The sequence below is a fragment of the Pan paniscus genome, chromosome 8, assembly GCF_029289425.2.
Source record: "Pan paniscus chromosome 8, NHGRI_mPanPan1-v2.0_pri, whole genome shotgun sequence".
Classification (NCBI taxonomy): Eukaryota; Metazoa; Chordata; class Mammalia; order Primates; family Hominidae; genus Pan; species Pan paniscus.
In genome coordinates, this window is record NC_073257.2 from 126,488,581 (window position 1) to 126,514,785 (window position 26,205).

Sequence of the window (26,205 nt, forward strand, 5' to 3'; positions counted from 1 at the left end):
AAAAAAATAGATACCCTGATACTTGGCTGGGCATGGTGGCTCATGCCTCTAATCCCAACATTTTGGGAGGCCAAGGCGGGCAGATCACCTGATGTCGGGAGTTTGAGAACAGCCTGGCCAACATGGCAAAACCCCTTCTCTACTAAAAATACAAAAGTTAGCCAGGCATGATGGCAGGTGCCTGTACTCTAGATGGCAGCTACTCGAGAGGCTGAGGCAGGAGAATTGCTTGAACCCAGGAGGCAGAGGTTGCTGAGCTGAGATCACACCACTACACACCAGCCTGGGTGACAGGTGAGACTCTGCCTAGAAAAAAAAAAAAAAGATACTCTGATACTTCTGATACTTGATTTGCCTTTTCCGTGGCTACATGATAGGTCCTTGCTATTCCTCCAAACATAAAAGATGCTGTCAGCAACCGTCAGCTGGACTCCTGATTATAGAAACAGCCTCTGCTCAAATCCAGTTAATCTGATTCCCCCAAGGCAAAGAGGTACTAGGATTATCATAATTCAGCCAGGAAATTTCCTCCTTATAAATCACTTGGCGCACTTGCCCTGATGTGCTGCACCTGCCTTCTCTATGTGAAGGTTAAGCTCAGAAAGGGATTTTAAAATCGGCTTGGTGCCTTTTCCTCCTCCTCCTAAAACCATGACTCCTTTGACACACCTTTTGATTGAGATGACTCACTGAAATGACACCCTTCTTTGACCTCTCCTAGCCTTTCTCTGACCATGTTCAACCATTTGTATACAACTCCCACCTCTTCTAATTGTAATTAGAAGGGACCTCAGATTAGGGGACTGGATTCCCAGTCCTGCCTTTCCTGACACATGCCTCAACCTCCCTGAGACTGTAAAAGGGGCCAAGAATACATGCCCGACCTTCTAGGGTGGTAGCGGAGACAGTGCGAGGCCATATCCTCCTAGGAGTCTTCTATGGTTTCAATGTCCCCTCCAAAATCCTGTTGAAATTTCATTGCCATTGTAAACGTTAAGAGGGGGACCTTCAAGAGGTGATTCAGTCACAAAGGCTCTGCCCTCATGAATGGATTAATGCCATCACAGCAGGAGTGAGTGAATTATCACAGGAGCAGGTTGCTGATAAAAGAATGACGTTCAGCCCCTATCCTCGCTCTCACACCCTAGTTTGCTCTTCTGCCTCCACCATGGGATAACGCAACAAGAAAGCCCTTGCCAGATACAAATGTCTTGACCTTGGACTTCCCAGCCTCAGGAACCATAAGAAATAAATTCTGTTTCTTTATAAATTATCCAATCTGTGATATTCTGTTCTAGCAACACAAAATGGACTAAGAGCCCCCACAGCCTCAGCCTGGCACACAGATGCCCATGTCAGCTGAATGTCAGGAAAGACTGTCACTAACCTGTATGAGCAGGAATTTCTGAAGCATTACAAAAATCCCTTCTGAAATTTGATTGAACCTTTTAAGGTCACCCAGGGATCTCAAACTATCCCTGCACCAGCAATTCTACTTAGAAATGAATCCAGTCTAACAAATGGGCATTGGCTTCAGTCTAAACTCTGCTGGCAGAACATCACATCTTTATGGACAACAAGAGAGCCACATCCATCCTGATTCTGAGAGTAGGAGGGATTGTGGTCCCATCTGAGCCATTTACAGAAATACAAGTTAAGAGAGAGGGTCAGAGTCTATTGTCACATGGCCTAGGGTCTTGAGACAGGGTTTAGCTTAAGCATGGTACCACCATTACCTTCTACCCTCTAATTCCAATTCCAGACACCTCAGAGGAATTTGAAAAACAAAAACCAAAAACCAAAGAACTAAGATATTGATTGAGGTGTCTCTTTGCGGCACAAATCTGTCTGTCTCCAGCACAGGAAGTCTCCCAGCTGTCCTTGCCTTTTCTTTCTGGCTGCTTCTACTTCCAGGACATACTCAGAATCATTAAGTACTTAAAAACAGCATTTCAAACAAATTAATGAAAAAAGCTAATATATGTGTGGCACTTCACAATTTATAAAAGGTATTCAAAGATAATAACTCCTGTGATCCCATCAACCCCAATTATACTGATTCTGCAGATACAGAAATTGCACTTCGAAAATCTTAAGGGGGTTTCTGGGGAAAAGAAAATAAAATTTTAAGGGATTCACCCCTGCAGTGGAGAGCTCTAACCTGCTTGGGAGAGCCGGCTATGCCCAGCCCTTCCCAACTGTATGGTTGACTCCACCTTGGTAGCTTGAAATTGGCTGCAGTGGAAGCATTTATACCATGGAAACTGGCAAACTTTACAGATCAGGGCCTTCCTCTTCCTGCCCTCTGGAGAGCTGGTTGTTAAACATTTGCCGGCACACCATTGTGCCAAAGGTTATACTGATTCCAAACTGCAGAGTGAAGCTTTTCATTCAAGTGCTTATAAATTTCAGAAACAAGAACGTGAACCCTTTCTGAAAAGGCACTCTTGCTCTTGCACTGTGAATAAAGACACAAACCTGCCCTCACCTGGGTCTCTCCAGTGTCTGCACACCCACTGGGAGATGAAAGCATGAGACCTGTGTTCACAGCATCCAACTTGCAATGTCAGACATTCTAGAATGTGTAGCATTCTAGAACTACTCTCTAAACACCTAGGCTCCTGACTCCTCCCAGACCTGAACTTCAGGCTCGTTCAAGCTCTCTTATGACCTAATTTTGCTGGGTGTAACCTCTGCAAGAAAATGCAAACACATATAATCTGTCACCTTGCTAGGTATTCTTCTGTTCATCCCGGTGACAAGGGAGCATAACCCTGGTGGTTGATCATTCTGTTATTTACCTTCAGAATGGCCTCTGCTTGAGTGGAGAAGAAAAGATTATCTCCCAAAGTTTAACAAAGCACTTAGTGAAGACTATGGCTTGAAAAGAAAAAACATGTTAAAGTCCAACATGGGACTGGGAGGAGAAGGGAGAGGAAGAAAAAATTTTTAAATCCCTCCATGGAACTCCTAAATGTAACCTTCCAACACTTGGAAAATAGGCCGGGTGTGGTGGCTTACACCTGTACTCCCAGCATGTTGGGAGGCCGAGGCAGGTGGATCACCTGAGGTCAGGAGTTCCAGGCCAACCTGGCCAACATGGCGAAACCCAGTCTCTACTAAAAATACAAAAATTAGCCAGGTGGGATGGCACACACCAGTAATCCCAGCTACTGGGGAGGCTGAGACAGAAGAATCACTTGAACCTGGGAGGCAGAGGTTGCAGTGGGCTGAGATTGCACCTTTTACACCTTATTAATGCTTGCCATCCTCCCCACTAAACTATTAGACATGTTTTTCACCAACACATCCCCACCCCAGCAAATGTCCTCAATATCATTACATCTCTGCTACCTTTTTAGGAAAGAGCCCATAACAAGACAGATATAAAAAAATCTGAACGAGATGCCATCAGACCAGTGCCCCACTCACATGGGAGTTTTCACAAACACAACTTGCCTAGAGGAATGTCAACACCAGTGTCAGCACCAGAGATTTGCCAGAAAATTAGAAACATTAGGCTATCCCTATGAGTAATTGATCCCTCACTAAAGTAAGGTGCTAGGAGGGGTTCAGGGCACAGCTATGAAAAACACAAGTGTGGGCTGGGCGTGGTGGCTCACGTCTGTAATCCCAGCACTTTGGGAGGCCAAGGCGGGCGGATCACCTGAGGTTGGGACGAGACCAGTCTGACCAACATGGAGAAACCCCATCTCTACTAAAAATACAAAATTAGCCAGGTGTGGTGGTGCACACCTGTAATCCCAGCTACTTGGGAGGCTGAAGCAGGAGAATCGCTTGAACCTGGGGGGCAGAGATTGCAGTGAGCCGTGATCATGCCATTGCACTCCAGTCTGGGCAATAAGAGCAAAACTCTGTCTCAAAAAAAAAAAAAAAAAGAAAGAAAGAAAGAAAAACACAAGTGTGTATCTTCAAATAGTGTGGACTGTCAACTCATTTGTTAAATCCCTTTGCCATGCAACAACCAGAATGATCTTTTAAGTGCATAATATAAACAGATCACTCCACTAATCCTTCTTTCACTGCCCTATGGAAGATGCGCTCTGGCCCCACCACCTCTTCCAGCCTCTTCTCACACTCTTTCCACATCCTCCCAAGCTCTGGCTCTTGCTGCTTCAAGATCTCCAGGCATGCTTTTCCCTGCCGAGAAGGCTCTTCCCCAGCTGTTTGCGAGCCCAGCTCCCTCTCCTCCTTCTGGTCACACCCTCAAGCTTCTAGGTCACCTCCTCTGAGACTTCTCCCTGAACTACCTTGTTAAAGGCAGTCTCCCTCCGACCCCCATCTCAGTTTCCTCTCTTTATATTTACCACAGTCTAAACATTCTATTTCTTTTTTCTTTTCCATCTTCTCCATTACAAGGTAACTGCCATTGTATTACCAGGGTCTGGCACCATTGTATGCACAAAGTCAGCACTCTATAAATGCATGTTCAATATGTTCATGTTTTGAATACCAGCCTGGCTTTCTGTCTCTTTTCCAGAGCAACAGTCTTTGGGTGAAACTGAAAGTCAGAAAAATACCTTGGGTTCATCAACAGTGTCTACTATCAGTTAGGTAATTTGAATGATGTCAATACCACTCAACCGATGACAAAAGATAAAAGACTCATTTAAGTCTCTGACTCAGAAAAAAAAAAAACAGCTGAAGGAAGGAGCTGATGGACCAGTCTCAAACCAACCCTGGCTAAGCTCTCTGAATGAGAACCACACAACAAAGCACAATTTCCAGCTGACCTGACTTGCAGGGAGGAGTTTGGGTGGCCCCAGAGCCTTGGAAAAGCTAAGTGGCATGTCCCCAGAACAGGACATGATGAGTAGTGTTCTACTCATATTTATTTATTTTTTATCAAAGTTTAGGCTAAGTGTGGGCGGTGGCTCACACGTGTAATCCCAGCATTTTGGGAGTACAAGGCAGTAGGATCATTTGAGCTCAGGAGTTTGAGACCAGCTTGGGAGACATAGCAAGACCCTGTCTCTATAAGAAAAAAAAAGTTTAAAAAACTCAAAGAAACAAATATGCTTATAATGCATGATGGTAATTGCCTGCCCCACTCCTCCCAACCCCTATAGCCAACAGCCAGCAGGGACTGCTGCAGAGCAGGTGGGCAGCTTCCTCCAGTGGGTGTCCTGAGCACACATGGCTTCCAGCCTCAAACACTTTACAACTGTTCATATGATGCCATCACGTTCCCGCATCAAAGCATCATTAGCCACCTCATTTCATTCCACAACAAAAAGAGCAGTCTCATTAGCTTGCTTGCCCAAAGGATCTGGGCACTGAAAATCCAACAGGTCCAGTTCCTTGGTGAATTTCTATCACTGAACAGTAGAGCTTACTGGCCACAGGAAGCCACTGATGTGGTCCTGGAGTACTGTGGCATGACAAAGGTGACAAAGCGTTGTTCTACTTAGGCAAGCTGGAAGACACTGTCCAGTGGAAAGGAGTGGACCCTCCTGGGTTCCTTGACTCACCTATCTCAGCTCTACTTACTTTCCGGGATCCTCAAACTAATCTGTTACTAAACTCCATCTCATTGGACACATTGTCCTGATTTTACTCAGTCGAAAGGAATGACAGTAGTAACAGAAGGAATAGCAATTACTGAGCTACGTGCCAGGAGGCAATGGGTGACCAGGCGTTGTTTTAAATGCTTTATGTGGATTAATTGATTCAATTTTCAAAATTACCCTATTAATTGGTACTATTATTGTCCTTATTTTCTGATGAGGAAACTGAGGCAACAGGAGGTTAAGGGACTTGCCCAAGGTGGCACAATTAGTAAACAGGCAAGCTGGATTCAAACCCATGAAGACTGGTTGCAGAGCTCCCATTTATAAACACGACTTACTTTTTAGGCAAACCTATGAAATCCTGAAGCTTTAGGGAATAATTTTACAAAGCCACCAAGGCAACTGAAGGACAGCTGTACCACAAGGGGCAAGTGAGAAAGAGAAGGATATATACTATAGTGAAGGGCGTTCAGCCTCTGAAAAATCCTGGCGAAGGCAGTTGAACACTGTCTCTCCTTCTGGTTACAAATTTAATTCTTCTCACTACCTACTTTTTTTTTTTTTTTTTTTTGAGATGGAGTTTTGCTCTTGTTGCCCAGGCTGGAGTGCAATGGCGCGATCTTGGCTCACTGCAACCTCTGCCTCCCGTGTTCAAGCGATTCTCCTGCCTCAGCCTCCCGAGTAGCTGAGATTACAGGTGAGTGCCAACACGTCTGGCTAATTTTTTTTTTTGTATTTTTAGTAGAGATGGGGTTTCGCCACATTGGCCAGGCTGGTCTCAAACTCTTGATCTCAGGTAATCCACCCGCCTCGCCCTCCCAAAGTGCTGGGATTACAGGCATGAGCCACTGTGCCCAGCTTCTCACCACCTACTTCTTAGTCCTGTTTTATCTGCAAGGGACCTCGGACCATTCCTTTGGCTCTGGGCTGTGCTTCTACCCTGATGCTTAAAGAAACTCCACAGACCAACTGACTTTCATTAACATTTATTGAGCACATGGCACAGGCCACATTTGAAATTTTCGCACACTGTTTCACTTAAATTAACCCTAACAATAAAGATATGGAGTGGGAAGTATGGGTTTTTTACCCCATATTTATTTATTTTTTATCAAAGTTTAGGCTAAGTGTGGGCGGTGGCTCACACGTGTAATCCCAGCTTTTGGGAGTACAAGGCAGTAGGATCGCTTGAGCTCAGGAGTTTGAGACCAGCTTGGGCGACATAGCAAGACCCTGTCTCTATAAGAAAAAAAAAGTTTCAAAAACCCAAAGAAACAAATATGCTTATAATGCATGATGGTAATTGCCTGCCCCAGTCCTCCCAACCCCTATAGGCAAATGTGCTCAACTTTTGGTGTTTTTTCTTAACACTATGCTTATATCAACTCAGTCATTAGCTACTGACATCCTGTTTCTGCAGGTGAAGATTCGGCTCTTACCGATAGGCCCACACCACAAATTTTGGTTAAACCCATGGTCACTGTTTTACACTTTGAGAATGTAATTATTGTTCTACTAGACTCTGTAGTGCTTCCTAGGAATCGATTCCCTTTCTTGTGCAATGGTTTTTGTTCTCTTAGATTTAATCATTTCCCTTTCTCCCACTTGCCTAGCTCCTGATGAATAATCCATCATGTTTTCTACCTATTTTTTTGTGATCTACTAATAATTCTTTCCAATGCTCAAACTCACCAGATAACTTCTCAAACCTCCTGATGTGGAGAGAAAATTGGGTGTTCTCAGTATTGTTTTAACTGAAAAAAACCCTGACTCTGAGACAGGTTAGGAGCTTGGCTCTATGTCCTCCAGGAAGTGGTAGAGACGTGATTTGCCCACTACCAACTGCAGCGCCAGCTCCCTGGAAGCACACTGCCCCTGGGTAAAGATGTGCAGGCTGTGGCTGCACAATTCCAGAGGGTGCTGCCCCCAACTCAGATGAGAGCAGTGCCCTGGGGAGGCAAGGCACAGGCCCTGTCAACAAGGTGCCTTCCAATCTCGTCTCCAATGCTGCTCCTGGTCATCTTGCACCACGCTAGCCCCCAACCTGAAAGTACTGTGTTGACTGCCGACTCTCTGGCTGGCCTTGCTTGCCTGATTCATGTTTAGTAGTTGGCATCTTTGCCTACTTATTATGCAAAACTACCATATTAGTGTTGCCTCACAGTGGTCGTGTGGTTTTCATGGCAGGGATGGCCTTTCCCTGGGGGTGTCTCCATCATATCAACTCTCTCCAATGGCAAGAAGCCACTCCTGGGCTCTTGTTGCAAAAGTCCAAGTGCTTTTTGAATCCTGTTGTATATTGCAAGGGTGCTTTCAAGTCAAGATAGGGGTGATGACAGACATGCCCTGCACCCAAGGAATGGTTAAACCTTTCCTGCTGCATGGAAGGCCTGCTGACAACTCACCTTTTGGACATTCCTGAGGGAGGGGTGAACTCTCTCCAAAGCCCTTAAATTATATTTTTTCTTTTTTTTTTTTCTTTTTCTTTCTTTTTTTTTTCTTTTTTCTTTTTTTTTTTTTGAGACAGTGTCTTGCTCTGTCACCCAGGCTGGAGTGCAGTGGCACGATCTTAGCTCACTGCAACCTCCACCTCCCGGGTTCAAGCAATTCTCCTGCCTCAGCCTCCCGAGCAGCTGGGATTACAGGCATGCACCACCATGCCTGGCTAATTTTTTTATTTTTAGTAGAGACGGGGTTTCACTATGTTGCCCAGGCTGGTCTCGAACTCCTGACCTCAAACAATTCACCTGCCTTGGCCTCCCAAAGTGCTAGGATTACAGGCGTGAGCCACTGTGCCTGGCTGAAATGATATTTTTTTTCTGGAAAAGCTCTTACACGTCAAAAATGAATGCTATCCAGCATGTAATGCTCGACAATGTAGATGAACAGCTGGTCACTGAGGGATGGGACGATGCATGGCAGATAGTCCTGGTCCTGATCTTGCTCCTCCCTCCCTGGCTGTGATACAAAAGCAAGGAAACAAGGTGAGCGTGGTGAACACAAAGAGGACAGGCAGACTCATAGGGAAAAGTGATCCCAACTGAAAAAGCAATTCCAGAAATACCAGGCTTGAAAGCTGACATGGGCTCTACGAGTGTTTTCTTTGGACTTCCAGCTGGAATTCAAACAGTATTTTACTCTGAATTTAACAGTTGGGTTAGTTCTTAATTGTATCAAGCACCCAAGACAGATGACACCAAATTCCGGCCAACTTCTGTTAAGGATAAAGTGGCAAATGAAAGATTCAGACATTCTTTTGTCAAAACCTGTCCCGTTGCAAGTGAAGAAACCCAACGTAACCCAAACATACCTATTATCACAATAACAGGAGTACTCAGAATGGAAACATGGTTGCCCACAGAAGTACCTTATTCTGTTTCATCAATAAAAGTTTAATTAGTTAGTGTAGAGGGTCTAAGCCAATGCTTTTCAAACTTTGGGTCTTGAACCACTGGAACATAAAATAAGTTTAATGGATCATCACCGGCATACTTAAAAAGTAGAAAAGAAACTAGCAGAGAGTAAAGGTAAGTATTGCTTCATGTGAGTTTTATTTCAGCCATTTATATGCATGTGTATATGAATCCTGGGTCTTGCTGTGTAAAAGTGTGTTTCTTCCTGGGGTAGGCGTGGTGGACAGGTCATTAAACTCCAAACCATAATCGAGAGGCCCTTTGACTGAGTCCTACCCACAGACATGTTTTGTTTGGCCCACACAATATTTTTTTTTCTTCAGAAGAAGTCTCACTCTATCGCCCAGGCTGGAGTGCAGTGGCGTGATCTTGGCTCACTGCAACCTCCACCTCCTGGGTTCAAGCGATTCTTCTGCCTCAGCCTCCCGAGTAGCTGGAATTACAGTTATGCACCATCAGGCCCAGCTAATTTTTTTGTATTTTTAGTAGAGACGGGGTTTCACCATGTTGCCCAGGCTGGTCTTGAACTCCTGACCTCAAGTGATCTGCCCACCTCAGCCTCCCAAAGTGTTGGAATTACAGGCATGAGCCACTGTGCCTGGCCACACACAATATTCTTTAAAGAGAAAGTGAAATCATTTGCCAATATTTAAACATCTGGAGATTTTACATAAAAATCCCTATTTCTGGCTGCTCTTGAAAACTGCAAGGCCTGGCAACTTGACCTGCATCCCTCCGTGGGACCTAGGATGAAGGACAAAGTAACTCTTCCCTTTAGGGAGGGCCATGCTCTGTAGTTTGCCCCAGGCTCCACTCAGGTCACCTGCCTGATTCTCGGGGCATCCATACGTCTGACCCCAGTTCTAATCATCCTTAGCTCAATGTGACCCACAAAACCCCCCTACTTACCTTCCTTATGTCCATTGCTGTATGATGTGGCCAAAATGCTAAACTGAGCTGCTTGCATCTCCTCAGACAGGAGGCATACTTTATTGCTTCTGTTTTACCCACTTGAGTCCCTTTCTCGCCATCCTCTTTTTATCCACTATTGCATTCCTGTTCATCCTTCAAAGCCCAGTCTTCCATGACCATCCAACAGCATTCATCACTTTCTGTCCTGCAGTCCCATATTACTTTCATAGTTCCCCTTTGAGTACATTTCACATTGTATCATAATGACTTATCTATGTGTGTCTGTTTCTTGCTAGAAAGTGAGTGCTTTCAGGTCAAGAACTGCATTTTATGTGTTGCTATATCTAGATGGCTTATCTCACATTAGAGTCTAAAAAAAATTTCCCAAATAAGAATAACCATCTCCCCAACCCATACACCTCATTCATTCACTTATTAGTTCATTCAACATTCATTGAGTGCTTACTATGGAGCAGACACTGTGTAATGAATATAGGTTGAATCAAACACCATCCCCAACATTAAGAAACCTACAGAACTCCTCAAATACCAATCTTAAATGCCCCCTTTTCCATAAAGCCTTTTCTGATTCCCTTGGGACTATAGCTCTTCCTTCCTTAGAACCCCCATAGAGGATTGTTCACCCCCGTTCTATCACCTGGTGTCCCCTCCATTTTGCGTTCTCCATCAGCATCCCTCTCAACACCTGCTAACCCATTCATCCACTAAATGTAGGATCTTTCCAGTATGTCGAGTTATTCTCGAAGTGCCTCACAGATAAGAGACCTCAAGAAAATTGTAATGTGATCAGGCCGCTACTAGAAGCCCTTCGCTATGGCTCATTGCTATTTCTGAGTTTTAGGCTAGGACCTCTACACATGCCAGAAGTGGTAGCATTTTCCAGGTAAGCAGGGACAGAGGGGCATCCACTCCTTCTTTAGTGCTCAGCATAACTGGGCTCTCGTCCTGCGGACTCCAATCCCCATCAGTCCTAAAACTGCTCCTTGATGGCCATTCAGAAGGGGTCCCTCAAGTGGCACATGGCAGCAGTCCAGTGGACACCCAGCTAGCTCATGTGTCACTATGAGATGGTCCATGGACCCAGGGACCCATAGCCCCTATCATTTTTCCAGGAAGGGAGTACTCAGCCTTCTCTCCCATTCCCCATCAGACACTCCAATGAGGAACAACCTTGCCACCTTTTCCTATCATCCACTTTTCTATTTTTTTTGAGACAGGGTCTCACTCTATTGCCCGGGCTGGAGTGCAATGGCACGCTCATGGCTCATCGCATCCTCGACCTCCAGGCTCAGATGATCCTCCCACCACTGCAGCCTCTTAAGTAGCTGGGACTACAGGAACACACCACCATGCATGGCTAATTTTTTTGGGGGGTGTGGGGGGGAATTTTGTTTTTTGGAGAGACAGGGTCTCACACTTCCGAGCTCAAGTGATGTGCCTGCTTTAGCCTCCCAAAGTGCTGGGATTATAGGTATAAGCCACTGTGCCTGACCCACTTTTCTTAATTCTTCTTAAACTTTTCCCTTCTCATGTTTCAAATAGAGAACAACAGAAATAAACAGAAGAAAAAATACAGACTACTAGAACATAGACAGAATGCAGTTGACTCTTGAACAACACGGGTTTGAACTGCACAGATCCCCTTGCACACAGATTTTCTTCTACCTCTGCCACCCCTGAGACAGCAAGACCAAACCCTCCTCTTCTTCCTTCTCCTCACCTGCTCAGCATAAAGACAAGGAGGATAAAGGCCTTTATGATGATCTATTTCCACCAAATGAACAGTAAATATTGTACAGTGGTAGTAAATGAAACACTCCAAGCCTAAACAACATATTTCAATTCCTCAAAGATTAAAGAGGGAGTGGTAGCCTTTGTGAGCCAAGATAGCTGATTAACTTTTTTCCTTTTTTTTCGTTTGTTTTCTGAGACAAGGTCTGGCTCTACTGCTCAGGCTGGAGTGCATGGCGATCTCAGCTCACTGCAACCTCTGCCTCCTAGGCTCAAGCCATCCTCCCACCTCAGCTTCCTGAGTAGCTGAGACTACAGGCATGCATCACCATGCCTGGCTAATTTTTGTATTGTTAATGAACTTTTACCCCAAAATTCCAAACAGCTCTACGATTCCAGGTAAACATGCTCATCTAAGTCTTGGAGACATAGGAGTGATGCCTGCAGAATATGCACACCTGTGCCTTCATTCTGAATTAATGTTGCCTTCTCCAAGTCACACTGAGCCCCAACTCGCCCCCATGAAAAAGTAACTTAAACTTCCTGCCAACCTTTGCTCCCAGTATCATATACTGACAGCAGTTTCTTGGCCACTGGGATCTCACAGGTCTGCTTCATTATGAAACATGGCTTTGTTTCATCCTGCTGGAGAGCCAGAGTGACAGTGATGTTCTTTACCTTCTTTTTGCCATCTGTGCATGGTGAGCAAGATGATATTTGCAAAAGGGAATGAAGAAGATACTTGTATAAAAATTTTGACTTACCCACCTGTAGGGCTGGTCATTTTACCCACAGAAAGGACAGATTACCTGCACAGTGTCAAAATGTGGTCCCTGAATCAAGAACATCAACATTATCTGGGAAGTGTTAGAAATGCAAAATCTCAGGCCTTCTCCCAGACCTACTGAATCAGAAACTCTGAGGGCAGGGCCCAGAAATCTGTGTTTTCACAAGCCTTCCAGATGATTCTGATCCCAGTTGAAATTTGAGAAGCACTGTCCTAGACAGTAATTTCCTTAGAAGTATTAAAAAAGCCAGGATCTTCATAGTTAAATGCAAGTATTCAAACAAGCCAGCCTGTTTGATTGCAACAGGGACACACAAACTCACCCCTGGTCCACCCCCAGGGGACACTGGACCATAATAACATTAATTATGTCAGTCTGAGCACAAATACAATGTTTCAGAGAAAAGAGGTCATGCATAACAAATTTTCGCTCTCCCCACTGTTAACAAAATTTGCCCTTGAATACACAGCTCCTGCCAGTTTGGGATAAACATACCTCTCGGTATGAGTCACCATCAGACAAACACACAATGAAATAGGAAGCTGGGCTGGTTTTTACTGTGGTGCGCCCAGACCAAACTCAACCACAATGGGAAGAAATCCTGCACCACTCACTGATCACTGAACCTTCTGAAAAGTTCTCTGGCTCTTTAATGCTGGCTCAGGAAAACACTCAGCACTTTGACTTTGGCATAGGAGAAGCCAACAATACCAGGATCCTCTTTCTTGACCCCTAGGGCTGTGAATGCGATGGCAAAGAGGGCCACCTCCTCAAAATGAATCAAATGCCAAGATATGCTTCTTGGTGGGGTGAGTCTCTTGCAGTACATCTTCTGCAGGAATTTGGAAAAGTCAATTTGTCGTTCTTTAAAAGAAACTCTCTGTGATGCAATACAAGTTGTTCATCCTTCCTGGTCATTTGGCCTGGCATGGGAAAGGCAAGAAGCAATACCACCTCCAAAGTCTGACAGTAGCTAACAGTAGATGAGGCCCAACCTCCATTTCAGATGCCCACTGTCTACATATTCTTGACTCCATTCCTGTCATCAAAAATTGCCCTCAAGAGCCTTGAACACATTCAAGTCAATGTATTCCTTCTCTCATATTTATTTATATTGTAGAAATGACATCTTTTTCTCTCTGGATAAACATTTTTTAGACATCAATTAGTTGGTGTTAGAGGGCAGGAGATTTGCTATGATTTTTTTTTTCTTTTAAACATGTGAAATCCTTTCCTTTAGCTTTGGAAATCCCATTATTCAGACAGTACTTCTGGAGTGAAGCAGAGCCACACTTCCTGGTAAGAGTAACACTTTCATTTATAAAATAGTACGAGCAATTCACACTTGGATTGCTTTCTCTCAAGCAGAATATGATGACAAAAGCTGGAGCACCCCTCCCCACAAAGATGGGAAATTCACAGTTGAGTAGTGTGAATGTCACTGATCAAGAACAATTTATTCTGAAACTTGTAGCCTTGTAGTGTCTCCTTTAATCTATCACTTCCCTTTAGACCTTACTTAGGAAATGACCTTGTTGGTGGTATCCCCTTTAAAAGACTGGGGCTTTTGAAGTTAAGACAAATCCAAGGGCAGGTAGGGGTGAGGCATTAAACTTCAACCCGTGGCTAGGAGTGGCTAGCATATGTGAAAGAAGATGCCTGGATAGTGACTCAATAGTCATCGCACACATGAGGAATTATTACACCACAGTGAAAAACCTACTGTTCTTAGCCTTTCCTGAGGATGGAATAGAAGTGGGTATTGACTACACCAGGCAGCGTGCATGCATCTGAGTGGGTGGTGTCTGTGTGGGTGTGTGTTTTGGGAAGGCAGACAGCATTAGAGGCAGCAACACTTCACAGCTCCTAAGGTTGTTTTACAAGACTGCATATGAAGTCCAATACTTGAGAAAAAGAGCACTGTCCTAAGTTGCACAGGTAACAACTGTTGTTTATCTGGTGTTTACTTAGATGCACAGAGTAATTCTAGAAGAATTCGCAGAAGGGATGCGCCTTCAAGGAGCTCTATAAGGAAGCCAAACTTGAGTTAGATCTTTGATAAACACATAAAAGGGGGGGGTACAGTATGTTTCACAAGGCAGGTAGACAGTATGACTGAGGTTAGAGCAGAAAATACCACCCCTGTGGTCATTCAAAAGGTAAAAGGGCTCAGGGTGGACATTAGCACTGGTTTTGGAGCCAGATAGGCAGAAAAATGGATAGAAAATTTAGCTTTTCTACATGCTAGCTAAGTGATCTCTGACCTCCTGTGAGTCTCCTTTCCCTCACCTATTAGGGGGAAGATACTACCTACCTTGATGGGTTCGAAGATTAAAGACATTGTATATGAAGCTCTGCCATTTAGTATGTGTTCAATCACTGACAGATTTAATAATAACATTAAAATGAAAATAAAATAAGATTGGCTTAGAAGAACATTTTTTTAGAAGTAAGCAGGGAGGAGGTATTTTAAGGACTTGAGGAGAACCCTCCATGACAAGCAGGAAGCTTTGAACCTTACCTTGTCATTTATTTGGGTTTTTGAGCTGGAAATGATTCAGTGTCCTAAAAGGATTACTTTGGTGCCAGGGTGTAGGTCACATTTGAGACACAGTACATCACTGTTCTCAGGAGCTGCCAAGAACAAGGCTGCAGTGGCTTTTGGATGTGGCAGGAAGAGGCTACTATCAAACCATAAAGGGTGCTGGACCCAGCAGCTTGAGGCAGAAAGGTGTGGTGTTGGCTTCCCTGTTGATGCCTTACATCTGAATGCCTCCTGTTATTCCAAAGGGAAAGCAAGGCCTGTTTCTAATGTTATCTTCCTTAAGGTAGATTGTAGCAAGTTTGTACAAATCGGCCAAGAAATCTCAGAGTCTGCCTAAGAGGTACGAACTGGACTACTCACTTCTGATCACTCCCCAGTCCTTTATCCCCAACGCTGGCTTAAGGTCTATAAAACTGAGCTCATCTCCTTCCTCCCACCAAACTCCTCCCTTCCTCTTCACCACTAGAAACTCTCTCCCATCCACATCCGATTCCACTCTGCTCCTCTTCAGTTCTCCTTCCCAAGCCTAGCCACATCTAACACTGATGCCTGCGTGTAATGGGTTGGACTGCATCACCCTCCAAACTCATCTATTGAAGTCCGAACCCCCGGTATCTCAGAATGTGGCCCTATTTGGAGATAGGGTCTTTACAGTGGTGACCAAGTTAAAATGAGATCATTAGCGTGGGCCTTAATCCATTGGGACTGGTGTCCTTTTAAAAAGGGGAAACATGGAGTCAGATAGGCACACAGGGAGAATGCCCTGTGAACATGAAGGCAGTTGCTTCTATAAGCCAAGGAACACCAAAGATTACCAGCAAACCTCCAGAAGCCAGGGAGAAGCATAGGACAGATTCTCCTGACAGCCCTCAGAAGGAACCATCTCAGCCAACACCTTGACCTCAGGCTTGTAGCTTCCAGAACAGTGAGACAATACATTTCTGTGGTTTAAGCCGCTCAGTCTGTGGTACTTTGTTGCAGTGCCACTAGCAAACTGATACCTGAGCTACTTGGACTCAAAACTTTAAGATCATTTGTTCTGAATCCTTCTCATTACAATCACCCAACCTGTTGTCAGGCCCCATCAATTTTAATATGGTGGCTTCTCTCAAATCTACCATTCTCTTTTCATTTCAATTTATTATATGTCCACATATCCCCAATCTTTAAAGCCTCAGTTTAAGAGCTGCCTGCTTCAGGGAGTCTTTCCTGATCGGCATACTTGGAAGCTAAGTCTCCCACCTTTGACCTGCCAGAGCACTGTACCAATGCCTCTTTAAACATCTACATAATATTAGTTATTTGTGAGCTTATTTACTTCCTCGACAGGTGGTAAAAAAGCAAAGGGCAGCTGTTGTATCTTCTAAACCCTTGAGAGCTTTCTGAGTACCCAGCACTTTGCCTAACACAGAAAGGGCAAGCAGGAGATGATAACGGAATAGGGAAGTTTCCTGACCAGAATGGGGCTTACAGAATCCTAAAGGAACAGAAAGAACTAAGCTAGAACATCTCTGTAGACATATCTACTTTGATGAAGAGGATTCTTCCATTTTCAACAACTGAAATGAGCTGGGAAATAAGGCCCATAAATAAGGAGGAAGGCCTTTATTAGTCCTTCTGTAGCTTTATTATTTGAAGCATCTGTTTCTGCCAAAAGCTAAATGGCATCAAGGAGGAGCTGTGGTGGTCTGATTGACTTTCCATACAAATTGTTCACATCTTAGCCCGGGCACGGTGGCTCTTGCCTGTAATCCCAGCACTTTGGAAGGCCGAGGCAGGTGGATCACCTGATGTCAGCAGTTGGAGACCAGCCTGGCCAACATGGTGAAACCCCGTCTCTAATAAAAATACAAAATTAGCCGGGCGTGGTGGTGCACGCCTGTAATCCCAGCTACTCAGGAGGCTGAGGCAGGAGAATCACTTGAACCTGGGAGGCAGAGGTTGCAGTGAGCTGAGACAGGGCCATTGCATGCCAGCCTGGGCAACAAGAGTGAAACTCTGTTTCAAAAAAAAAAAGACAAATTGTTCACATCTGTCACCCTCTGTGCTCAAGGGAATCCATTGATCTAAACCTTAAAGAGAACTGTGACCAAGGTGTCTTAGCACCCCACTGCTCTCTACAGCTGTAGTTCTCAAATTGGAGCAATCCTGCTCCCCAAAGGGCATTTGCTAATGTCTGGAGACATATTTGATTGTCATGAGTAAGAAGTCAGTGCTGCTGGTATGTAGAGGTCAGGATTGCTGCTCAACATCATACAATGCACAAGACAGAATCACGAAGAATTATCTCTCAAAATAACAGTGATGCTGAGGTTGAAAAACCTTGCTCTAGAAAAAGTACTTGCCTTGTGGGTATGAGTATGTGTGCGTCCCTACACACATGAATGTCAGGTGGAAGTTGAACATCCTTCCACTTAGACACTGGAATGAGTTTCACTGGGTCCCGCTCTATCCCAAAAGCAAGTTGGGCCATCCAGCAATGTCAGAAAACTTCCAGGAAACAAAACAAAACAAACAAAAAATGATGTGCCTAAACGTAAAATTCTATTTACCTTGAAGTTTGTCTTGTGACTAAATTCTTAGTCTTTTCACATGGTTCCCAAACCATAAGCATTCTTTATTATTTAAAATGAGTGTTTATAGAGCTTAATCTCTAATATTTGCTTATTTTTATTTTCTGTAACAAAAATAAATAATAAATCCCTTTTGTATTCTTAAAACTTGCACTATAACACCCATTAGCTAGACATTACAGCTTTTTAAATGAGTATAGTGGGCCTCTGGAGTATAGGTTGACGAGCGTGTATTTAGGAAGGCAGTTATTGACAGATAAACCTGCAGAAATCTCCTGTGCTTCTTTGTTACAGGATACAGCAAGGGTAAGGTACCCTTGAAGACATAAGAGAAATAACCATTTCATCAAGATTCCGGAATCAATAAGTGTCTGCAGCTGGAAGTGAATGGGTGCCTGGTCAGGAGAACAAAAGATAATGAGGTCAAAGGATGTCAGCAAATGCCACTCCACACTAGTGGAGGCAATCAGCCAGCGTGCTTTCTCTCCTGCCCATGTCAGCCCCGAACCAGGTATTTTATCCTAGAGAGAAAACTATGAGGCAAGCCAGTGTGAGCTCTAAGTGGCAAGCACAACAGGGAGTCTATGCCACTCCTCCTTGGGCCGGCCATGTTCCTCGGGATGGACATTGCCAGGACCTGAGCCTCCTCGAGTTGATTCCTGACAGCTCCACAGGGAAGGAAGGAGCTAGGCTTTTCTGGGAACAAGAAGAAATGGAGAGGATTGGAGAAGTTTCTGAATCAAGAAGGCACAGGTTCCTGTTCTTGCTCTGACAACGGGCCAACCTGTTTTGGTTGTTTGAAGATCTACAGTGAGGGAAACACTAAGCTATGCACTGGAAAGTTAAAGATGGAGACACAGTGCCACTTCTGAAAGGCTCACCATCTTGTGACAGAGATAGCAGCTGTCAACACACTGGCAATTGTGGTCTCTCATCCACTACATGGTGTGATGAGACACAGAGAATGAGTACTTTGTCCACAATCTGCTGTGTGACCTTCAGCAACCTACTTACCCTTTCTGATCCCCAGTTTTCTCATCTCTAGGATGAATGCCTGGACTAAACGATCCCCAGTGCCCTTCTCACTTTAAGGACTATGAAGAAGTTCCCTTTTTCCTATGGAAACCCTTGTGTACCTACCAAAAACAAACAAACAAACAAAAATGAAACGAAACAAAACAAACCTGCCTTTCTCTGTTGATGGCTGAGGTCAGTGCAATCAGAAAGCAGTGGTGTGGACTGGCACAGACCTCAAAATAAAACAGAACAGCCTTTAATCAGTGTCTAAGGGTTAAGATAATACTAGTATGTGACCTCTTGGTGGGCTGTCCAAAGTGTTCCAGTTAGAAGGTGGCCAGCGACTTGCAGAGCAATGTGAACCCAGGCAATCTAAGCTTTGGGAAGTCTCCAAGACTTAGAAAAAGAGCTGCTATGTGAGGACTACTGATCTATAATATATACCATATATAGCAAGGCTAGGTCTTCCAAGAGTCCCACAAGAATGGAATGAAGAAATGGCTTTGTAATTCCCTTTCCCATCACTCATAAATTACTCATATCAGGGAAACAAACTCAAATCCATTAGCAACAGAGATGAGCGCCATGTCATAGTTGGGTGGGAGCTACAAATGAAGAGATCTGAACTGCAGTAAATGTCAACATCTGTGTTTGGTACTGAGGGTTCCTGGAAGCACCCCCAAAAGAGTGGAAATATTATTAGAAGCACCTTTATTCACACCAAATCATTTCACTCAATTACCATTTACCCACTGAAAAACAAAAGCTACAGCATGTGATTACTAAAGATCTATAGGAGCAGAGTGAATAGAGCAGAATCATGTTTCTCTTTTGTCCTGAGGTGCAGCCTTTACACTGTTAAGCTCTCAGGATCCTGTATGTCAATCCATTCATTAATATAATAGAATCAAACTGAGTTTCAAGCAACAAGGATCATCTTGAGTTCCGCATTTTCATCTTAAATCTATTCCCTATAGTAGCTTTAAGATAAAGTAAACACAGATAAGTCATTGAAATGGTTCAAGAACGCCCTGAAAGAGTAGATGTCCGTGTTTGGGGAGGAAAGAATGTCCCCATGGTAAGAAAATGTGACAATAAATCTAAGTGTACTAGACAGCAAAATTAAAGAGTGGTTATTTACATTATAAAATCATTTGGTGAAGGTCCCTAAGACATAATAAAAGAGAAAAAAATAAGTTACAGAAAAACAATCATAGAATGATTCAATTTTTATATTCATATGTGTCTGTCTCTCTCTAATTCTGGTCTAGAAGGGTCTAGCAAGATACACAGTAACTGTTAACAATTTTATCTCTAGAGAGGAGAGGGGAATTGAAGCTGACAAGGCAGAAGTGAGGGGCTTTCACTTTCCCTCCCTATCCTCCTGCAACATTTTACTTTCTTAAGACAAGGTGTGTTTATATATTACTTGAATCACTCAAAACAAGCACTGCAGTGTTCTTTCACATTTCCCGGAGAAACAAATCATTTCAACTATCATTCAATTCTGAAAAATGTACCTTCCATTTCAGGACCACGCCTAGTGCATAAATGTTGTACACCTGTTCAGGCCACACCTGTCCTCTCCCTTTTAACACTCTCCTTGTGATATGATGTGGTTTCCTTTGCCATGTGCAGCATCCTTTAAGAAGGTGTTTGGAGGAGTGATTAGGGATAATAGTGAAATGACAGGTTATACACGCAGAGCACCTGAAGCCTTTGAAACAACCCAGCTTCTCCTTTCAGCCGGATCTAGCGAGGCCTGGGCATGTCCCAGCACCACACAGCCCAGCCGTGGCAGGAAGGGCCCTTTCATGACATATCTTAATTAACTTATTGATTGGTGGGGCGTGGTGGTAAGAGAGGAAGAGAATGATGGCTGGGATGGGGGGCAAGACGTCAAGTCTCAAACACAACAAAAAATTCAAAATGCAATAGCAATCAAAAGAGACACACACCCCAGAGCTCAGCTGTGCTCCAGAAACAGGATGTGCTCCCGATGCGGTGGTGAAATTAAAGATTCTGAACGAAGTCTGGGTTCGATGGAAACCCAGACTTCACAACACGGAGCTTCTCACACCGAGAACATGTCCGCCCGGCTTTCGATTGATCATTCCCCGTTAGGTGGCCGAGCCCTGCGGTGCCATTCCAACTTCTGCAACCATGCACAGTGATCGATATTTATAATTACCTTTTTCCTTCACCATGGCAACCGGGTCCTCCGACGAGCAGGACTGAAGAAGGAACGAGGAATAAACTCTGGGAGTGGAAGCGCGCCTCGGCAGACAGATACGCGGGCGCTGGGGCAGCCAGGAGAAGCCCCGGCATCCGCTTGTGAGGTCCGGGGCTGTGGTCTCGAGTCCCGCCCCGCCTCGGCGGGCCCCGCTCCCACGCCCGCCCCGCGATCGCCCCCGCGCTCTTCTCCGCCCGCCCGCCGAGCTGCAGCCGCGCCCAGCTCGGGGACTCTGCCCTGCGGCTGAAACCACTCGCTACAGCTGCTGCTGTAACAAATGCAAAATTCCACTGTCCTAATCTCTGGTCACTGACACCACCTTGTATTCCTCGCACCGAGGACGGGCTATGAAAGGCTCCCGAACGCTGGCCCTCTCCCACAGTCTGATAAATGATTGCCAGGAGGAGGAGGACCGAGCACCAGCTAGAGACGGTTCCAATAAGTAAAACTAGTCAATGGTTAGCTTATTGGCTCCCTGTTACAGTCGCTTTCAATTTTTACTACGGCTTCTTTCAGGCAAACTGGATAAATAAAATTGGCCTTAATGTAAAACAAAAACAGAATAATGATGCTAATGGCAATTTCAAGTTCACTTTCTTATGAAAAATGAATAATGACATTTGGTTTGCACGGCTGCTCCCCGCTATAATTTACCTGAATGGGGCTGGGGGAAGGTAGAGACTGAGAGACAGCTGGGGAAGAGGATCTTTCAGGATTCTATTCCTTATCCAGGATCCAATTCAGGATCAAAGTTAAAATCTGATTTATCCATTTAGGGGGGATTTTGACTTCCCCCTTCTCCCTCTGTTTCATCGGAGTTTTTAGACAAGCCCCTTGGATGTGCATATACCAGGGAGGAACTCCAGTCACAATTAAGGGACAAACAGCCTCATCTAGTTCGGTCCACCACCAGGATCAGCCTAAGCCTGACCCCACAGCAGCAACTCCTCAGGAGGCTTTTGATTTCTGACCCACAGGGTCACGGGCTGTCCTGTGACCTGTCCTGCTGTCCTGTGAGCTGAGGACTTCTGGTTCACAAAGCCAACACCCACCTGACTCCAGCCTCTGTCTCCCAAATCCAGCTCACCGGGTCCCGACCGCATGCCATATACATCCACCATGTGTGAGAAATGGGATGAGCAAGAGACAAAAAGACAGACATCACAAGGCAGGGAGAGCAGCAGATGGCTAACACATCTTTCAGAACCAGAATGCACAGCCAGTATTAGATGGTATTTACTGCAAATATTGTAACATGTTGAGTCTAAGAGAGCTAGGGGAACCGAAAGGAATGAAGTCAATCAACCTGCCTCCTCTTTGACTCAGAGGGTGTGTATGGCTGAAATAAACTACATTTAGTGGGTCTGGGGAGAAGGGGGAAAAATGCCCATTTCTTCACATTCATCTTGGGCAGGTCTTCATTGCTGGTTTTCTGATGTGTAACAGTAGCACAGCTCAGGCAGCTGTGACATTCCTACATCTGTGACTCAGGGCTTTACTATTAATAGCTTGGGTGTCTCAGGCTGTAAGTAAGAGCTAAGTCCCCTCCAGCCCCTGGGTTGTCTTTTCTATGACAACATACTTCGCCCACACCACTCCCCGCACCCATGGCAGCCCCATAAGGTCATGTTTTTCCTAAGTCAGCAGCCAGCTGGAGTGTAAGCACTGAAGAGCGTTTAAGCAACTTCTCTAACCTCCATTCATAAATATGAGCCAAGCACGAGAGCAGCTCGACTTCCAGTCCAGAGGGATGGCAGAGTTCAAGAGCATCCAGGAAACAAGCCCTTCACGTTCCCCAATTTTCATGGCTAAAACTGCACTTGTCTACTTTCCCACTCCTAATCACCCTCAGAGCCTTTAAGGAGATGCTGACAAGCAAAATTAACTGCAGAGAGCTGGAATTAGGCTGTGTTGTGAGCCTAGCAGGTGAATCTATTTTATTATATTTTTGCTGCTTAGGTACATCGGCATCTCACTTAAGCACTTGTCTCCAAAGCTCTCATGTTATTCAGCCCAAAGCTAAGGAAGCAGCTTTCTTTCTCTTTCCTTCCCCCACACCAGCCCCCACTCCTCCTCACCCCTTCCTTGCTACTATAATGTGACAGTAAAACACCATTGGTTTCTAGAGCAAACCCGATCATATGTAAGTGTTCCAGATATCGTAAATGCCATTAGCTCAATTTTTCTTTTACTTGGGATGGCAGTTTAAAACTCTGAGATTTAAGTTTACTAACCTAATTGGTCTCTTATTACAGTTCTGAACCTACCTGTATACCTTGGTGGATAAATCACACAGAAACAGAATTTGGAAAGGCTCTCTGGCAGCTTTGGAGACTAAGTTGGCAGAGTAACAGCTGGTGCCTATTCATTTTCAGAGAAGCCTTTTCTAAAGGAAAATACTACATAGTGGTTCAGAGAGATTTTCCCCCCGCCTGTGTTTTCCATGGAAAGAATTTTTCTGTGCCACAGTCAAAGTGAATGAGTCACCAGCATTTAGTTGCTAAGTAATAGTCACACGGCAAAAGTCCCCCCGCCAATCAGACGCTGCTACTTTGGAATAAAAGTATCCACTCTGCACTTTTAAGATAACCAAAGAGTGTATTACTAAAGTTATTTTTGGAATGTGGGAGAGTAAAACAAATTGTTTTTGCCTCTTTGCCTCAGGGCAGAATTGCTAAAGAGCTTTAAGAACAGAAGCAAAGCATAGACATTTTCTACTTTACAGCTAACGCTGCAAGAAGTGCAGCAAACTACATCAAGAATAAAAATGAAATTTATAGTTCATAAGAAAGAACTTTTTATTCTTATATCTTGAGATGATTTCCAAAGAACTTATCTCAATCTCATTCCACTCAGATGACATAAGTCTTCATAATATGGACACCAACCCACTGTTTTATTTGTTGTTTTCTGCCCCATCAGACTGACCCATTGCCTCCTTCTAATTCACTTACACATAAAGCAAGGGTTGTCCACAAGTGACCAAAGGACAGAAACCATTTTGTTGGAGAGAAAAGCTTGTTAGCATACAGTCACTCTTGGCAAAAATTCAAGCGTACATCATTTCAGTAGTGATGCCAATTAGGAGGGAAATGTTACAGCTAGAAACAAGCAACCCGGCAGAGTCCACTTCCTCATAGCTTATTCTCCTCTACAGAGCCATGGGTCACTTACTGTACGTGCACCTGTAGTGCAGGAATTTCAGGATCCCTCCGTGGGACTGGAACATCAGGTGTCCAGTTGCTACCCCCCAACACCACTGGACTCATTTTTGTTGTTGTTGTTTTGAGACGGAGTCTCACTCTGTCACCCAGGCTGGAGTGCAGTGGCACATCTCAGGTCACTGCAACCTCCGCCTCCTAGGTTTCAAGCGGTTCTCCTGCTTCAGCCTCCCGAGTAGCTGGGATTGCAGGTGCGCCACCACGCCTGGCTAATTTTAGTATTTTTAGTAGAGACAGGGTTTCACCACGTTGGCCAGGCTGGTTTCGAACTCCTGAACTCAGGTGATGTGCCTGCCTTGGCCTCTCAAGGTGCTGGGATTACAGGCGTGAGCCACTGCACCCAGCCCCCACTGGACTCTTTAGCTAAAAGCATGCTCAGAATCCTTTCTAGCAGAATTCAGCCAAAAGAAACCTGGAGAATGAGTTCCTATTTGCTTTCTACTTAGTGTTGGCATCAATCAATCTCATTTCAGATATTTATGGGACACCTGCTGCGTGCCAGGTACTGGGCTGGGTATACAAAAGCAAGAAGAGAGAAACCACTGCCCAGGAGGTGCTCACCATCTAGCGGAGGAGATATATGCACACACATATTCTCAATGAAATGAGGAAGGTATTAAGACAGGAGTAGGCACGGGGTGCAGGGCAGTGCTGAGTCCAACCTGGGAAGTCAGGAGGGGCTTCCAGGAAGAGTAAGGAGGTACATAATGATGGGTCAAGTGCAGAAAGAGGGAAAGTCATTCCAAGTGGAGGTAATAGGGCAAGAAGGCATCCAGTAGTTCACTATTGGTGAGGAGCAGGGAGAGGCTCAAGATGAGGCTGGGTGACAGGTGACAGAGGGCCCTCAATGCCACTCTAAAGAATGGACCTTAGAAATGTTGTGGTTAAAGTCTCAAACCTAAGCTATCTATTTCTTTCTAAATGGAGTTCAAAGGCTCTGGCTGCATTTCAAGGTACAGCATGATCTGTTTCCAACCATATTGCCTCCTGCCTCCATTTGGATTGTGTTGGTGTGTGCATTTCTGGTGTTTAGCAGACAGCTTGACATGGAATGGATGCATAGGAAGTGTGTATCCATTTATTTAAACATTTCCCAGGTCAACAGAATAAAAAGCCATACATGTCTCACACACACAGTATTTTAAGAAGTACAAGGCATCTGGGATTGGCTTATCCCTTCTATTGTAATGGCTTCAAGTTCACAACTAGGTTGTAAGCTCTCTGAAGGCAAGGAGGGTTTCATTCACACTAGGCTGATAAGAGTGTGGTTTGCAGGGCTCGGCGCAGTGGTGCATACCTGTAATCCCAGCACTTTGGGAGGTTGAGGTGGGTGGATCACTTGAGGTCGCGAGTTTGAGACCAGCCTGGCCAACACGGTGAAACCCCATCTCTTCCAAAAATACAAAAACTAGCCAGAGGTGGTGGCGTGCACCTGTAATCTCAAATACTTGGGAGGCTGAGGCAGGAGAATCGCTTGAACCCAGGAGGCAGAGGTTGCAGTGAGCCGAAATTTCACCACTGCACTCCAGCCGGGGCAACAGAGTGAGACTCTGTCTCTTAAAAAAAAAAAAAAAAAAAGAGTGTGGCGGTTTGCAGATCACCAGGGATAGAAATGCAAGGGGTGCTTCAAATGCAGACACCTGGTCCCCACCTCAGGTCTGACTGATAACTCAGATTCTCTGGGAAGGAGGCCTGAGTGGCAGTCAGCTTCTCCGGTGACTAAGGACCCTTGCTAATAAGCTGGCTTGCAAAGCACGAGGATAGACTGAGATTTACAAACAGCTATATACCATGCCATCAGATCTGAAAAACAATCCTTATACTCTCTGTTGGCCAAAATAACAATCAGCTGGACATTCACTGCAATCTTAATGAGAATTTATTAGAAGTGGTGATTCCAAAGTTTCCTACAGTCTAGGACAAATTCCTAAATATCTGATCCCTCTTGATCCTACTCACTCTCATGTCCTCAAACGACAATTCTCAGGATTTTTTCCATATGAATCTCATAGAATCAATGCCCGGCAAAGTTCTTTTCCTTGAGTTCTTAAAGTAGAACTATTTTATGGTTGTATCCAAACTTCTCCATGGTCTTTTTCAAAAGCCAGTTCTGAGTTTGGACCCAAGCAATAGGTTGCACCTCAAGAAAAATCGTGAAAATTACTACGGTATATTTAAAGTTCCCTATAAACAAATCACTAAGGATATAAATGACAGAGT

General features: G+C 44.6%; 1 protein-coding gene across 11 annotated transcripts in view; it reads right to left on the bottom strand.

Annotated features, from left to right (window-relative positions):
• Window positions 1-26,205, bottom strand: part of ABLIM1 (actin binding LIM protein 1) — a 329,600-nt gene that overhangs the window by 172,636 nt on the left and 130,759 nt on the right. For 2 of the 11 annotated variants that reach the window (XM_063607909.1, XM_063607907.1), the window contains exon 1: window positions 20,723-20,926. The exons of 3 other annotated variants lie outside the window; for them this stretch is intronic. In XM_063607909.1, the coding sequence (XP_063463979.1) occupies window positions 20,723-20,738 (16 nt within the window). In that variant the 5' untranslated portion in view covers window positions 20,739-20,926. Of the gene's footprint in view, window positions 1-20,722; window positions 20,932-26,205 lie in introns of those variants that run through there. 6 more of the 11 variants (XM_055092320.3, XM_063607913.1, XM_063607910.1 and 3 more) reach the window with 6 other exon arrangements.